Source organism: Rhinopithecus roxellana, chromosome 1 (genome assembly GCF_007565055.1).
Source record: "Rhinopithecus roxellana isolate Shanxi Qingling chromosome 1, ASM756505v1, whole genome shotgun sequence".
Classification (NCBI taxonomy): Eukaryota; Metazoa; Chordata; class Mammalia; order Primates; family Cercopithecidae; genus Rhinopithecus; species Rhinopithecus roxellana.
Genome location: NC_044549.1, coordinates 102662822 through 102677426, shown reverse-complemented (window position 1 = coordinate 102677426; position 14605 = coordinate 102662822). Strand labels below are relative to the sequence as shown.

The 14605-nt window shown below is 40.3% G+C and overlaps 1 protein-coding gene and 1 non-coding gene across 3 annotated transcripts in view; one reads left to right on the top strand and one right to left on the bottom strand.

The window, feature by feature from the left end:
* DHX36 (DEAH-box helicase 36) overlaps positions 1-7250 on the bottom strand; it is a 58045-nt gene extending 50795 nt beyond the window's left edge. Inside the window, exon 1 of one of the 2 annotated variants that reach the window (XM_010370617.2) lies at positions 6927-7250. In XM_010370617.2, coding sequence (XP_010368919.1) covers positions 6927-7169 — 243 coding nt within the window. In that variant the 5' untranslated portion in view covers positions 7170-7250. The remainder of the gene's footprint in view (positions 1-6926) is intronic. The other variant, XM_030928528.1, reaches the window with a different exon arrangement.
* Positions 7251-12489: 5239 nt separating this feature from the next.
* On the top strand, positions 12490-12593 carry LOC115892236. Its single transcript, XR_004052127.1, has one exon. It is a non-coding gene; the product is annotated as a small nucleolar RNA U13 (small nucleolar RNA).
* Positions 12594-14605: the final 2012 nt, after the last annotated feature.

Genomic DNA, 14605 nt, shown 5'->3' with positions numbered 1-14605 from the left:
ACAGCAGTAAGATGAATCATTAGGAGGAGGCTGCTCTGTGTTACTGTACATTTTTGTGTACATGTAGAGGTGATGGAGGTCAAAATAGGATGCTAAGTTTGGATTTTAGGCAATTAAGAACAATGATGAAAGTTCCCAACTTGTAATAATGATTAGCCAGATGAATATATGGAAATGGATCTCTGAAAGGTTTTGTTTTTAGAGTTATGATAGAAATTTTGGAGTGTTCTGCAAAGTTGAAATCACACAGACACAGGAGTTCTTTTAATTTACAAATAACACCACCTCCAAAGATGAGAACAGATGGTTGACCAAGTCCGGCATTCAGGGGGCCAAGGCAAGAAAATAAGTCAGAGGAATAATCAAGAGAACAAGCAAAAGACTAGGAGCACACAGTGACAAACCACCCCTATGAAGTGAAGAAAGGTGTTAAAAAAAGAAATCAGAAGTATAAAATTGACGTAACTAAGGCAGAGAACTGAAAAAATTACTACTGTATCCAACAACTAGGCAGTTGGGAATGTTCTTCAAGGTGTTTTTAGTTTTTGAGGTTTGGTTATGATTTTTGGGGAGAAGAGAAGCAGGAGCTAAGGTAAGGAGACTGATGAAAGCAGATGGCAAATGTGCAAAATACTCTAAAATCTAGAGCAACAGATTTCAATTGTTTTCTATTTTTTTCATAGCAATCTGCAGTAAAACTAATGACTCAGTACACACATACACGAATAAGTAATTTCACAAAATACTTTCCTTACTCTGTACAGTGCAACTCTTCTCTTCACTGTATTCTATCCCAATTAAACAAACACCAAAATAGCTGGTCATAACAAAGTTTAACATAAAGTTTGGAAACCTGGGGTGGGTGGGGGAGTATGTGTCCCAGGAGAACAAGACATAAGCATGTTTAAGACAAGAGACAGGGTTTTATGAGACATTCTAATTCTAATCAGTATTACATGCTTTGTGAAAGCTCAAATAAGTTTACATGAGTAGGAGGATAACCTAATGTGATAAAAATAAGAAATTAGTGATAAAACAAACCTGAGGAAGTAAAGCCAATGAACTATAGGCTACCTCCTTTTTTGAAGTGAAAACAAGTGGCTAATTTCAGTTGTCAGGATATAAAATGTGTCTACAAAAGTCCTCTTAAAGTTTCTTGATGTATCTGTTTAGTTAGAACATAACCTGTATCTGCTATTCCTACAGTTCTCACTTTTCCATGTTAACTCATTACTCTGTATTTTGTTTAGTAAACACTTTCCTAGATTGACATTTCACAACACATTGCCCACCTCCTGCCCATAACAGCACAAAAGATTATTCTAATTTTATGAGATTTCACACGCCTTGGGAAAGGTGAATTACTGGATAACGTAACAGTCTACAGAAAATAAACAGATCTACACAATCTTTCAGTCCAAACTATCACAACAAAATTAGTTTTAATTAAAAAGTCAACATCAGTTGGTAGTCTGTAAGATACCTTACACAATGCATATGTACCAAGTAAGCATCTGCTAATCAATAAGGAATTAGTTGAATTGTAGTACACCCAATGGTTAAGAGTGAGTAGATCTTTCTGCAAGTATACAAACAGGAAAGATGACCAAAGTATTAAATCAAAAAAGTCCGTTGTGTAGCAGGATCTTGTTTTTATTACTATTAATTTAAAAAGAGGTTATTCACTCTCCATATCCTATACTTTTTGCAGTGCCTCTGCCAGATATAATTCTGGCACATGGTATATGCCCCAGGAATGAACAGCTGAATCTATCTTTTACAATGAACATGTATGATTAGCTCTTGAAAACATAATTTACACTCTAAATAAAAAGATTCGTATTTTTAACGATGTTCTCCCCACAATGAGTTTCTGGACGCTGCAGATAGCAGAGAATATACCTTAATTCCAAACTTGGATCTTGCCTTTTTGTAGGATACCTCTCTCCCACTCAACAACCTTCTTCTAGTTCTACCACACTTCACTTAATTTCACTCCTTGCCTGAAGAATCTCAGAAACACATTTTGTTTCATGACTATTTTCTTTTGTCATAGAATTTTGATTATTTCCTGCTTTCTTGGACATTCTCAAATATCCTGCTTCTAGTTTTCAGTTCCTTGCAAGAGACCCTAAATGATGTCCACCAAATTTATTTTATCAGCTTTCTAATCATGTGCAACTACTTCAAACTGTCTCCCCATTCTCTGTAACAGGCCAGCAGCACCTTTCTGTTTGCCCTCAGCATTCACACACAGTTTTTCACAAAACAAAAGCCCCAAGAAGAAAAGGTCCTCAGTTGGTTATCACCAAACCTAAACCCACCTGTATCAGAATTTATCCTTTTTTCTTTCCCGTTAAAAAAGAAGTGCATTTTAAAGGCTAACCCCTCAACCTGAGCTCTGCAGTCCAATTCCTTTCATGTCCTCAGGGCCACCTCATTCATTGAAATTTACCTTGCTTTCCTAAATTTCTAACCTCTCCAGTAGACATTAGGCAGTCAATCGATATTCTAGTTTGCCTCTTTTAGTAATGTGGTAGAAAATCAAACCTTGCTTGTTGTAAACCATTAAGATTTGGGGGTCGGTTATTACTGCAGCATAATTTGGCCCACTTTGATTTCCTCTTCCCCGGGTGCTTCCCATCAGGGCATGAACATGGTCAAATCTCTTCACCTTAGAAACAACAAAAACAAAAAACCCTCTCTTGAATTCCCTTACCCCTATCAGCTACTGCCCTATTTTTCTTCCTCCTCTTCACAGCAAAACTGTTGGAAAAAGTTCCACTTCTTAATCTCTGTTTCACTTGCCACCCTATTGCAGTCTGGCTTTTACTTCTACAATGCCACAGAAAGGGCTCCCATTAAGATCATCAACGACCTTGTTGATAAATCCAATAGACATTCTCAGCTCTTACGTCATTTGTGCATGCTTGCCACTATCAATTACTTCCTCTTGTTGATACACCCTTCTCTCCTTTAAACACTACTCTTAGATTTCAAAACAACACACATCTTATTTTTCTCTTCTCTGGCTGATCCTTCCTAGATTCTTTTGTAACCTTCTTTTCCTCAGCCTGTCCCTTAAATTTTCATTTTCTGTATTTGACAGCCTGAGTGATCTACAGACCAGCAACAATGGCATCACCTGGGAGACTGTAACAAAAGTCGAATCACTGATCCCACTAGTGTCCTACATTTTAACAAGATGTCAAGTGATTCCTATGCACATTCAAGTCTGAGAAGCAATGGTCTATAGAATTCAGGCTGGGCCCATTCCGTTTCTGACTATTCACTCCCACACTCCAACTACCACCCATGAGCCCATTAACTGTCAAATACTTACCTCCAGTCTAGATTTTTCTAGGCATCAGATCTACACAGCCCTCTCCCTCCTGCAAATCCTCATTTGTATGCCCTATAACAATATCAAACTCATAGTGTCCATAGCCGAGCCAATCACCTTCCTCCAACAAGCCTGATCCTTACAGACAGGCATAAAAGAGTCATCATTAACACTGTACTTATCCCTTCAGATAAAATACATCACAAAATCATTTTGAGTCTACCTCCTAAATCACTTCAATCTGTCCACTTCCCTCCATATCCACTGCCAACGTGCTAATTCAAGCTGTCATTTCTCACCTTAGTTACTGCAAGGGCTACTTAACTGGTCTCCCTGAACCAGGATTGCCCCTCTTCAATCAATTCCTTATACTGCTACCAGAGTGAATTTAAACATTTAAAATCCAGTCATTTCATTCTTTGTTTAAAATGTTTTACCGGCTTGCTACAGTCCTCAGAAAGACTCAATGTATCTCAAGGCCGTGCTTATTTTTCTAGCCCAGAGATTTTCAAATTGCTGTTTCTGAAATTATATTAAAGGATCATGAACAGCATTAAAAGAGAACAGAGAAGTTCAAAAACAAAAAAACTTCAAAGCAATGTGCAGGTAATTAAATATTATTTTACAGAACTTTTCATCTAGTTATACATATGTGTGTACTGGGTTGTAAATTCAAATATATTCCTTTTTGTGCAAAGCAGCCAAGTTTGAAATTGACTGCCCTAACCTCATCTCACTACTCTCCACATCCATGTTCTTATCTTTTATAGTTTCTTGAACTGAATATGTGCTTCCTTGATCTCGGTGTTGTTGCACATGCTACTGCCTTTGCCTGGAATCTTTTCCAAACCCCAAACCTCAAACACACACACGTACATTCACTTTACTATATTTCAAGTTTCAGATTAAGGGTTACCGTCCCTGAAAAATCTTCTAAAATACCTTGACCTGAGTTAGCTGATAGCCCATATTCTCTAATACCTTAATATTGTATTATATTTATCGCTCCAAATAAACCACAATCTCTGTAGAGCCTATATTAATACAGTGCTTAAGATACCATCACAAAAATAATGTCCTCAATAAATACTTGTTGAAAGAACATTTGTTCAAGAATGCATCATTAGAATGCATTCATTTTCAGCCTGGCGACACGACTCACACCTGTAATCCCAGCACTTTGGGAGGCCGGGGCTGGTGGATTACCTGAGGTCAGGAGCTCAAGACTAGCCTGGCCAACATAACAAAACCCTGTCTCTTCTAAAAATACAAAAATTAGCCGAGTGTGGTGGTGCCCGCCTGTCCCCAGCTACTCGGGAGACAGAGGGTGCAGTGAGCCGAGATCACACCACTGCACTCCAGGCTGGGTGACACACTGAGACTCCGACTCAAAAAAAAAAAAAAAAAAAAACTATTCATTTTGAAAACACATGACATGACTTTAAAAATTACCGAAATTCTGACTGGGAAGCAATGACATCAGGCTAAAGGTGGTCAAAGAAGAAATGGGATGAGCCCATTGAAAAATACTCACATTAAAACGAGACGGAAAGGTACATTTTAGACAGGAGAACAGTATGACACTGTAATAAAAAGTAAAAATAAATTATGTTTACAAAAGCTATAATTAGACTGGGGACGTGGGCTCGGAGAAATGCTCAAAGTGGTAAACCTGTTATGTTGAAGCCATATTACCAAGATTTCCAGAAAACATGTCAAGATGCAACTGAAATGTATTAAACTGAGACAGAAGTGGCCTGACTTCCAAATTCAAGTTGTGAATTAGGGAATGAAATGATCCAATTTTTCCTTTTAAAATATCACCATAGGCGGCTCTGCAAAGCACAGACAATGCAGAGCAGGAATGGAAGCTAGATGACTAGTTAGAAGGTAAGAACAGTTAGATTGGGATATATTAAGAAGGCAGAGATTTGCTGAAATGAAGGGGAAGAAGCAAAGATAAATCTCATTTGGCCTTGGCAAGTGAATAAATGGTCATGTCACCACTAAAAGGAGGATGGGAACGCAAGTAGAAATCAAAAGTTCCATTCATAACATCCACTGCACAACTGGCTATACCCTTCATGTGGAAACAATAATGAACATTTTTTCCTGACTTATTTAACTTTTCATCTGTTTAGGTATTATTTTCCCAGCTAGACTGTAAGCTCCTTGAATACATTTCTTCAAGTCCCTGGAGCAAATGCATAAAACCTTGTTTGAAACAGAGCCTTAATAAACAAAAGTTGTAAAGTTACTTAGACGTCTCTATCCTGATTTTCAAAAGCCAGTCTGCCCAACGAAAAAGTTAATTTGGGGCTGTAAAAGAAGTGGATTTGTTTATTAAAGAAGTTTAAGTTATGAAGATAAACGGATAAGGCCCCGGAAAACACCTGAATGAACATGACATGGTTAAAGAAATAAAAAGAAATGGAATGGTTTTAAAATAGTAGTCTAGGCCGGGCGCGGTGGCTGATGTCTGTAATCTCAGCACTTTGGGAGGCCAAGGCGGGTGGATCACCTGAGGTCAGGAGTTAGAGACCAACCTGGCCAACATGGTGAAACCCCTCTCTACTGAAAACACAAAAATGAGCTGAAGGGGTGGCGGACGCCTGTAATCCCAGCTACTCAGGAGGCTGAGGCAGGAGAATCGCTTGAACTTGGGAGTCGAGGTTGCAGTGAGCTGAGATAGCGCCACTGCACTCCAGCCTGGGCGACAGAGTGAGATTCTGTCTAAAAAAAAAGTAGCCTAAATGATGATCTAATTACACTCTATAATACATTTTATAAGGTGCTTTTAAAAAAGAAGTCACCAAAGGCATATACTAAGTTCCTACTTAATGATAAAAATTATTTTTATTAGAATTTTATTTATTAGTCACTCCGAGAACTTTGTTTCCTTTACTGCAGATCTTCAATATACAAATCAACCTGACAATCACCTGAAGAGAGGAGAGTAAGCCAAATCGTCTCTGGAGATTCCTTTCATTTTCCTTTTCAAAGAGAATCTGCTAATCAATAGAAATTTCTCCACCCCAACACAAAAAACAAACAACAACAACAAAAAAAAAACCTAGGTTTGCGGATAATTTTAACACTGATAATAAAAGCTGGACTATTTTTCTGAACGATCCACAGCCAAAATAGTGTCTGCCTGCTTTTGTTCCGCGCAAACCTATCTCAAATGTAGAAAGGTCGCTATTTGCTTCTTCACCAGGCAAAGACCTTAAGGTGACAATTATTCTAACTGAAAGGATGCCCAGAGGATACGACAACGACAATTAATAAAGTTAATTTCGGTTGGAACGTGAACTTAACATTTGCTTTGTCACAGTTCTCAAGTCCTCTAAGCAAAGTATATATTCAGCCTGCATAAATCCTGCCTGTTTTTCGTCAGATGCGCATGGCTAATGTAAAGCAGTACACCCGCTACAGGGAGCACCCACACGACATATTTGCGCCTCATTTGCATTTCACAAAACACGTGCATCACTTAAGAAACAAAACCAGGAAAAAGGGGGCAGCGGGAGAGAGAAGAAATCCTGTGCTGCCTCATCTCCTCCACTATAGAATCCGAGATTACCTCTTGCCTCTCCGCTTCCTTGTTCTTCTGTCCCTGTTTTTTCGCGTACCACATGCCGATTTCGCGGCCTTTCAGGTGCCCGGGATGCCGGCCCCTGCCGCCTCGACCACCCCCTCCGCCGCCGCCGCCTCCTCCGGAGCCTCGGTTCCCTCCATGACCCCCTGCCGACCCCCCTCCATAGCCCCCACCGGAGCTGCGGGGCCCCCCATCACGGCCCCAGTTCTGATGGTAGTCATAACTCATTGTCCTGACGGACTACAACCCGTCAGAACCAGCAACCACTGGAAATGGCGTCCGGTTCCGGAAGGCACTGTGCGCCCACTTCCGTTTTGCTTCCGTAGCGCAGCGCAAGAGGGCGGGCCATTTAGCATCGCAAGCAGCGGTTTCTGGTGACGTCACGGCGTGACGACCTCGGGGATCTGGACGGTGGCGCGGGTCGGGTTTTGTCTGATCCCCCTGAGTTGTTTACCCTTGTACCTCTGGAGCAACAGCCAGCCAAAGGCCCGTAGATTTTCTTTCCCTAGGCCCAGCAAGTGAACCAATGGCTTTTGGTTTTTACTTTCTTACTCCTGGTAAAATCCGCAGTTTTCTTGCACTTAGGTCCTAGGGTAGTAAACGTTGATTGAAACGAAAGAACCCGTGGATCAATTCGCCATCTTCTAAATGTCTGTAAAAAATGAGTTCTTCTTAAGTCTTGAAAACAGCCTGACAATCTTTCAAACATGTAATTTAAAATACCCTTAACCTCCTTGAAAGTATTGTCACTATTTACTACGTTTATCCAATAGTGTAAGATGGGCGTGTCTAGCCAAATTCAGTGCAGAGCTCTTAGGCAATGTAAATAAACTACTTTGAAGATTCATATGTTCATTTGAAACCATAAACTGTTGATTAACCAGAACATTTGAATGTTTTGTGCAAGCTGTTCTTGAATAATCAAGTAATTGGGCCACACAGGCTTGGATGTTCACCAGGAGATATCCAGCTCATGTTACCGTTAACTAATGTAAAAGTGCTGGGAATACTCACTGAACAAAGCAAATATGGCATTAACTTTCATTTGCCTACAGTCTTAAGGGGAAGACAAAGGCTATCTTTGTGCAGTGAATTAAGAAAGGGAAATGTTGTATGTCAGGAAGGGGTCTACGATACACCACTGTGACCTAAAAATTATTTTGAGCAAAGACATTTGAGTTTCTGAAATCTACCTGTCTAAATGCAGAACCACAGGGAAGAATTCAAATCAATCTCCTCCCTGGGAGGGAAACCAGGGAAGATTGACTCTTATCCCTGGATGCTAGAAGCTGGCAACACGCTTGAATAGACATTGTCACAAAGCTATCATATCTGGCATCTGTTTTAAGGTGTCATTTATTTTTACTAAAAGTCATTTGTTTTTTCCATAAGTGCTGTTTTCCCCTTCTCTTCCCCTTTTAAGATGGTAGATAAGCCGAAATTCTGCCTCCCTGAATCACCTTTTTCTGTGAACTCTATTATGTAGGTGGTTAAGTCTGTCTTTTGCTAATCTGTTTTGTCACTTTAACTCTGGGACCTGCAAACACTGAATCTAAGAGGGTAGACAAAAAGTTTTCCTCCCTAAGAGGCATGAGATATTACAGCAAAAGAATTTAATTTTGGAGTTAGGTGAGTTATGCAACAACTTTTGACATAAGTAGACTTTTGCCAGACTAATGGGCAGAAGAAAAGTATGACAGGTGTAGGGAACAATATGTAAAGACAGATGATGATGTGAAACATCAGCATAGACAACTACCCTGAATCTTAAAGACTGATAGGGAAGGCCAAAGAGGTAGATGGGGTCTGATTATGGACAACCTTATGTGCCATTTCAAGAGCAGTGGTATGTTATAAGCAGAGGAGTGATTATTTTAACTGCTTCAATTAGAAATAAATAGCGGAGACAAGAGTGGATACAGGGAAACTAGTTAATGTGCTGTGATGTAGAGGAGGCAAAATGGGATGACAGGGCATTACATATGGAAATAATTGGAATCAGGGGACATTAGAAGATAAAATTACTTAAATTTGATGATTCATTGAATGTGGAGAATTAGAAGGGTTAAATAACTCCAAGTTTAAGATTTGAATTATTAACACATGAGGAGGCACATTAAATCCTGAGACGAGAAACATAGGACAAGGAACATTTTGGGGGTGGGGGACAGGATGAGTTAATGTGTTTTATTTGTACATGTCAACTTTGAGGAACTTATGAAACATACAAATGGAGTATCTGGAAAGCAGTTGGCTATAAGAGTTAAAAGCACAGAGGCCGGGTGTGGTGGCTCATGCCTGTAATTCCAATACTTTGGGAGGCCAAAGTGGGCAGATCACTTGAGGCCAGGAGTTTGAGACCAGCCTGGCCAACATGACGAAGCCTTGTCTCTACCAAAAATACAACAGTTAGCCGTGCATGGTGGTGCACGCCTGCAATCCCAGCTACTCAGGGGGCTGAGGCAGGAGAATCACTTGAACCCAGGAGGTGGAGGTTGCAGTGAGCCGAGATCGTGCCATTGCACTCCAGCCTGGGCAACAGAGCTAGACTCTGTCTCAAAAAAAAAAAAAAAAAGAAAAGAAAAGAAAAGTTGAAAAGTGAAAAGTACAAAGAGAGTAGACTGAAATTATATGTTTTGGGAGTCCTTGGCACATGTGATTAAGGTCATAGGAATAAATAATTTCTATAAAAGCATCCCAATTGGACACTCCTAATATGAAAAGTATGTTAATTGTCTAAGAGATGAGATTGAGTAGGCACATTGAAGATGATAGGGGCAAAGTGGGAAGAAAATGGTGAGAGTGCTATGGGCTAAATCTTTGTGTTCATGTAAAATTCACCATGAAGCCCTAACTCCCAGTGTGGCTGTAGAAGAGGCCTCTAAAAAAATGTAATTAAAGCAAAATGAGGTCGTAAAGGTGAGATCCTGATAAAAGGTTTACTGCCCTTTAAAAAGAGGCATCAGAGAGCTAGTTCCTCCCTCTCAGAGGAAAGGACATGTGAGGACAAAACAGCCATCTACGCTCCAGGAATAGCTCTGTAAACCAAAACTAAAATTCTTCCTTTTTTATTTTATTTTATTTTTTGAGATGGAGCCTCACTCTGTTGCAGTGGCACGATCGTGGCTCACTGCAGCCCCGAAATCCCTGGTTCAAGCTATCCTCCCATCTTAGCCCCCTAGAGTAACTGGGACCATAGACATGTACTGCCACACCCACCTAATTAAAAAAAATTGGTAGAGATGAGGTCTTCCTATGTTGCCTGGTCTGGCCTTGAACTCCTGGGCTTAACCAATCCTCGTGCCTTGGCCTCCCAAAGTGCTGGGATTACAGGTGTGAGCCACTACACCTTGCCCCACAATAAAATTGGAAGCCCTCCCAACCAACTGAATGGATCCATCCTCTCAGCCAATAGCATTCTAAAGTAAACCTGAAATATTTGTTCAAGCCATGATGGGAATGGGAGGTTGGACATGCCTCGTTATACCTTCGTGCCTTTGGAATCAGGTACGGCTGACCTGTATTAACGTTGAAGTAGAGACCTTAAGATTGACAGAACAGACTCTTTGTGGCAATATGATATCAACATAGCAGTAGGCCCTGAAAGAAAGCATTTTACCCCAAAATATATTTCTTTGACATATTTTGAAACGGCCCTTCAAAGCTGTCTCTCATGGGGAAAATTACATTCTGTAGAGAATCTCCTTCCCTTTCCAGATCTTCTCCATGATCCAGGAGAGAATTAACTAAGAGTCTGGAACCTTTTTAAGTTGAATAAGAAATAATAACAATCTATTCTTTCTGAAGTCTGCTACCTTGGAGGCCTTATCAGCATAATAAGAACCTTGGTCTCCACAACTCATAACTGGGTTAACTTATCTTAACCCAGACAGTCCCTTCTGTTGATTCCAGGTCTTTAGATAAACTCTTTCAATCAGTCAGAAAATCTTTGAATTCACCTATGACCTGGAAAACTCCCTCCTCCTTTGAGTTGTCCCACCTTTGCAGATGGAATCAGTGTACATCTTACATGTATTGATTGATGTTTCGTGTCTTCCTAAATATATAGAATAAAGCTGTAGCCTGACCACCTTGGGCACATGTTCTCAGTATCTCCTGGGACTGTGTCATGGGCCATGGTCATTGGCATCTGGCACAGAATAAATCTCTTCAAATGTTTTACAGTTTCACTCTTCGTTGACAGCTCTAATTGGGAATTGGATTAGCTGGCACCTTGATCTTGGACTTCCTAGTTTCCAGATTTTAAGAAACACATTTCTGTTGTTTCAGCTGCCCAGGCTGTGACATTTTGTTATGACAACACAAACAGACTAATACAGAGAGTAAGGTTGGAAGAGAATTAGTGTTTATTTGTCACTTAGCATTTGCTAGGTATTAGACTAGGTGACAGGCATTTGTGGCAGAATAATGGCCCCAAAGATGTCCTTGTGTGTTTTTTTGGGGGTTGGGTGGGTAGGGGTGGGCTCTCACTCTGTTGCCCAGGATGGAGTGCAGTGGCATGACCATGGCTCATTGTAGCCTCGACCTCCCAGACTCAAGCAATCCTCTCACCTCAGCCTTCCAAGTAGCTAGGACTGCAGGTGTACACCACCATGCCTGGCTTTTTTTTTTTTTTTTTTTATCTGTAGAGATGAGGTATTGCTGTGTTGCCCAGGTTGGTCTTGAACTCCAGGGATCAAGTGATCCTCCCACCTCAACCTCCCAAAGTGCTGAGATTACAGATGTGAGCCACTGTGCCTGGCCGAGATGTTCATGGAAACTCCCTGGAAACTGTGAATATATTACATGGCCAGGGGAAAGTAAGTTTGCTAATCAGGTGATGTGATAATTAATTTTATGTGGCAACTTAATTGGGCTAAGGGATGCTCAGAGAGCCGGTAAAACATTATTTCTAGGTGGGTCTGTGAGGGTGTTTCTGGAAGGGATTAGCATTTGAATTCATAGACTAAGTAAAGAAGATCACCCTCATCAATGTAAGTGTGCTTGATCCAATCCATTGAGGGCTGAAGTAGAACGAAAAGATGGAAGGCTAATTCCCTCTCTCTTCTTAAGCTACGACATCCATCTCCTGTTCTTGGACATCAGCTCTCTGTTCTCAAGCCTTTAGGCTTGGATTAGAACTATACCACCAGCTTTCCTACATCTCCAGCTTATAGAAAGCATATTGTGGGACTTCTCAGTCTCCATAATCATGTGATCCAATCTCTCATGATATAGCTCAGTTTTTGTTTTGTTTTATCCTATTAGTTTTGTTTCTCTGGGAAACCTGATGAATGCAGCTGACTTTAAAGTAGGAAGATATCCTGAATTATCTGGGTGAGCCCTATGTAATCATAAGGGTCCTTGAAAGTAAAAGAGGGTGGCAGAACAGAAGGTCATAGTGATGTGGCATAAGGATTTTACTAACTGTTGCTGACCGTGAAGATGGAGGAAGGGGTCACAAGCAAAAGAATTCGGGCAGCCTCTAGAAACTAGGAAAGAAAATAGATTCTCCCCCAGGGCTTCCAGGAAGAATAGAACCATACTGATCCTTTTGTAGTTCATGAGCATGATCATTGGGTATTCGTATGCAGGTGTGAGATGTGCCACCCTCTAACTTTGTTATGACATCGGCACATTGCTCATCTAACATGAAGAAAAATAAATAAATAAAAAGAAATACAACCATATTGACCCCTTGATTTTAGCCCAATGAAGACTGTTGTCAAAACATTATGCTACAGAACTTTAAGATAGTAAATTTGTGTTAGTTAAGACTCTGTAGTAATTTCTTATGGCTACACTAGAAAAGTAATACAATTCCTTATCTCATTTCACACAATCCTTATGACAGCCGCAGAGAAAGTTAGCGTTCTCTCTATTTTCTGATACACTGTTTTATTGCCCTTTACCTCATGTTTGCTGATCCTACGTCGATTCTTAGTTATAAATGTGAAATTACTGTTTTCCATACTTCTTCAGCATGAACTAGTACTTAAGGTATTACTTGAGGCTATTCCTTTAGGTGAACACTTTAGGACAAATGTCACTGTAGTAAAAATCTGCAAAAAAGGAAGATTTTCAATGAAAGACCTGAGAGATATTGATGGGGAGGAAAATGTCAGTTGTTACCTGCTTTTTCTTTTTTCCCTGTCTTCATCAGAACCACGAAATCTTTTACATTACCTAATGCCAGAAAACAAACAGAATGGTTCATTATAATTGCCATTGTTTCTCTTACTGGTCCTCTGTTGTGTGCTGTTCTTTGGACAGGCAACCAAGATGTCTCTTTCAAATGTCCTCTTCATTAATGATGGCCTGGGCCACAGAATGCATAGCCATTGCTTTCAAACCCACAGCATTTGGTGTCCAGCTTCTGCTCTCCCCATCACACCTGCTGTCCAGTCTGGAATGCAGTAAAGGTGAGCCACACAGAAACTGGAAACTGTCACAATTTTCTCAGGATCAGGGAATCTTTTATTCATTTTTTTAATCTGAACCCTGTGAAACAACTCTTATATAATTTATTCACAGGTGTAATATTCATAAAGGCATGGGGGTGAAGGAGATTTTCTTCAGTGTTCTTAGAAAATGAAACCTTTAACTTCTACTTCCACTTGAAGGTGAGGATAGGGACATGCGGATAAAAGTGACCCTACCCTTCTATAGAATGTAAAGTCTGGCTATGGACTGGAACACCTACACATAGCCTCTCTATTTGATTTATCTGTGTGGCCTAGTTTGAGCCTCCTCACAGCATTGCAGCTGGATTCAAGAGCAGGTGTCACCAAGCAAGGTGGAAGTACATGACATGACATTTGTCTCTACAAAAAATCAAAAATTAGCCAGGCGTCGTGTTGCAAAGCTTGTGGTCCCAGCTACTTGGGAGGCTGAGGTGGGAGGATAGCTTGAGCCCAGGAGATCAAGGCTGCAGTGAGTGCATTCATGCCACTGCACTCCAGCCTGGGCAACAGAGCAAGACTCTGTCTCAGGAAAAAAAAAAAAAAAAAAAAAAGGAAGAAGAGGAAGAGCATGTGGGATGGAAGGAAAACAATTCCAAAATAGCACTATGCTAGGTGAACCAGATATTTGTATGAACAAATGCCATGTCTGCCTACTAATTCCATCTGTTTCCCACAAAAAAACAAAACAAAAATTGTGACTTTGTAAGGTCATAGGGTTTCAAGATCCACATTAAAAACCTTCTTGAGAGATTTTCATAACATATTGTCCTTTTAAAACTACACAATCTCATTAAATTGGTGGATTTTCCTCGCCCAGTGTAAACATGCAATCTTAGATCTTAGGAAAAAGTATTGTGAAAGAGTGCTAAGAAATTTTAATGAATAGAACTTTTTTTTAATTTAAAAAGGGTAATGAAAATATAAAGCCTTTTAAGGTTCAGTTAGCAAGTAGATAATGTAACTTTACCACGCTAAGTAGTTAACCATGTCTTTGTCTAAACTCCTAATATTTTTTGACCTGACATTAAAAAGTTTTTGGGGCTGGGCATGGTGGCTCACGCCTGTAATACCAGCACTTTGGGAGGCTGAGGCAGGCGGCTCACTTGAGGTCAGGAGTTCAAGACCAGCCTGGACGACATGGTGAAACCCCGTCTCTGCCAAAAATTAGCTGGGTGTGGTGGCAGGTGCCTGTAATCCCAT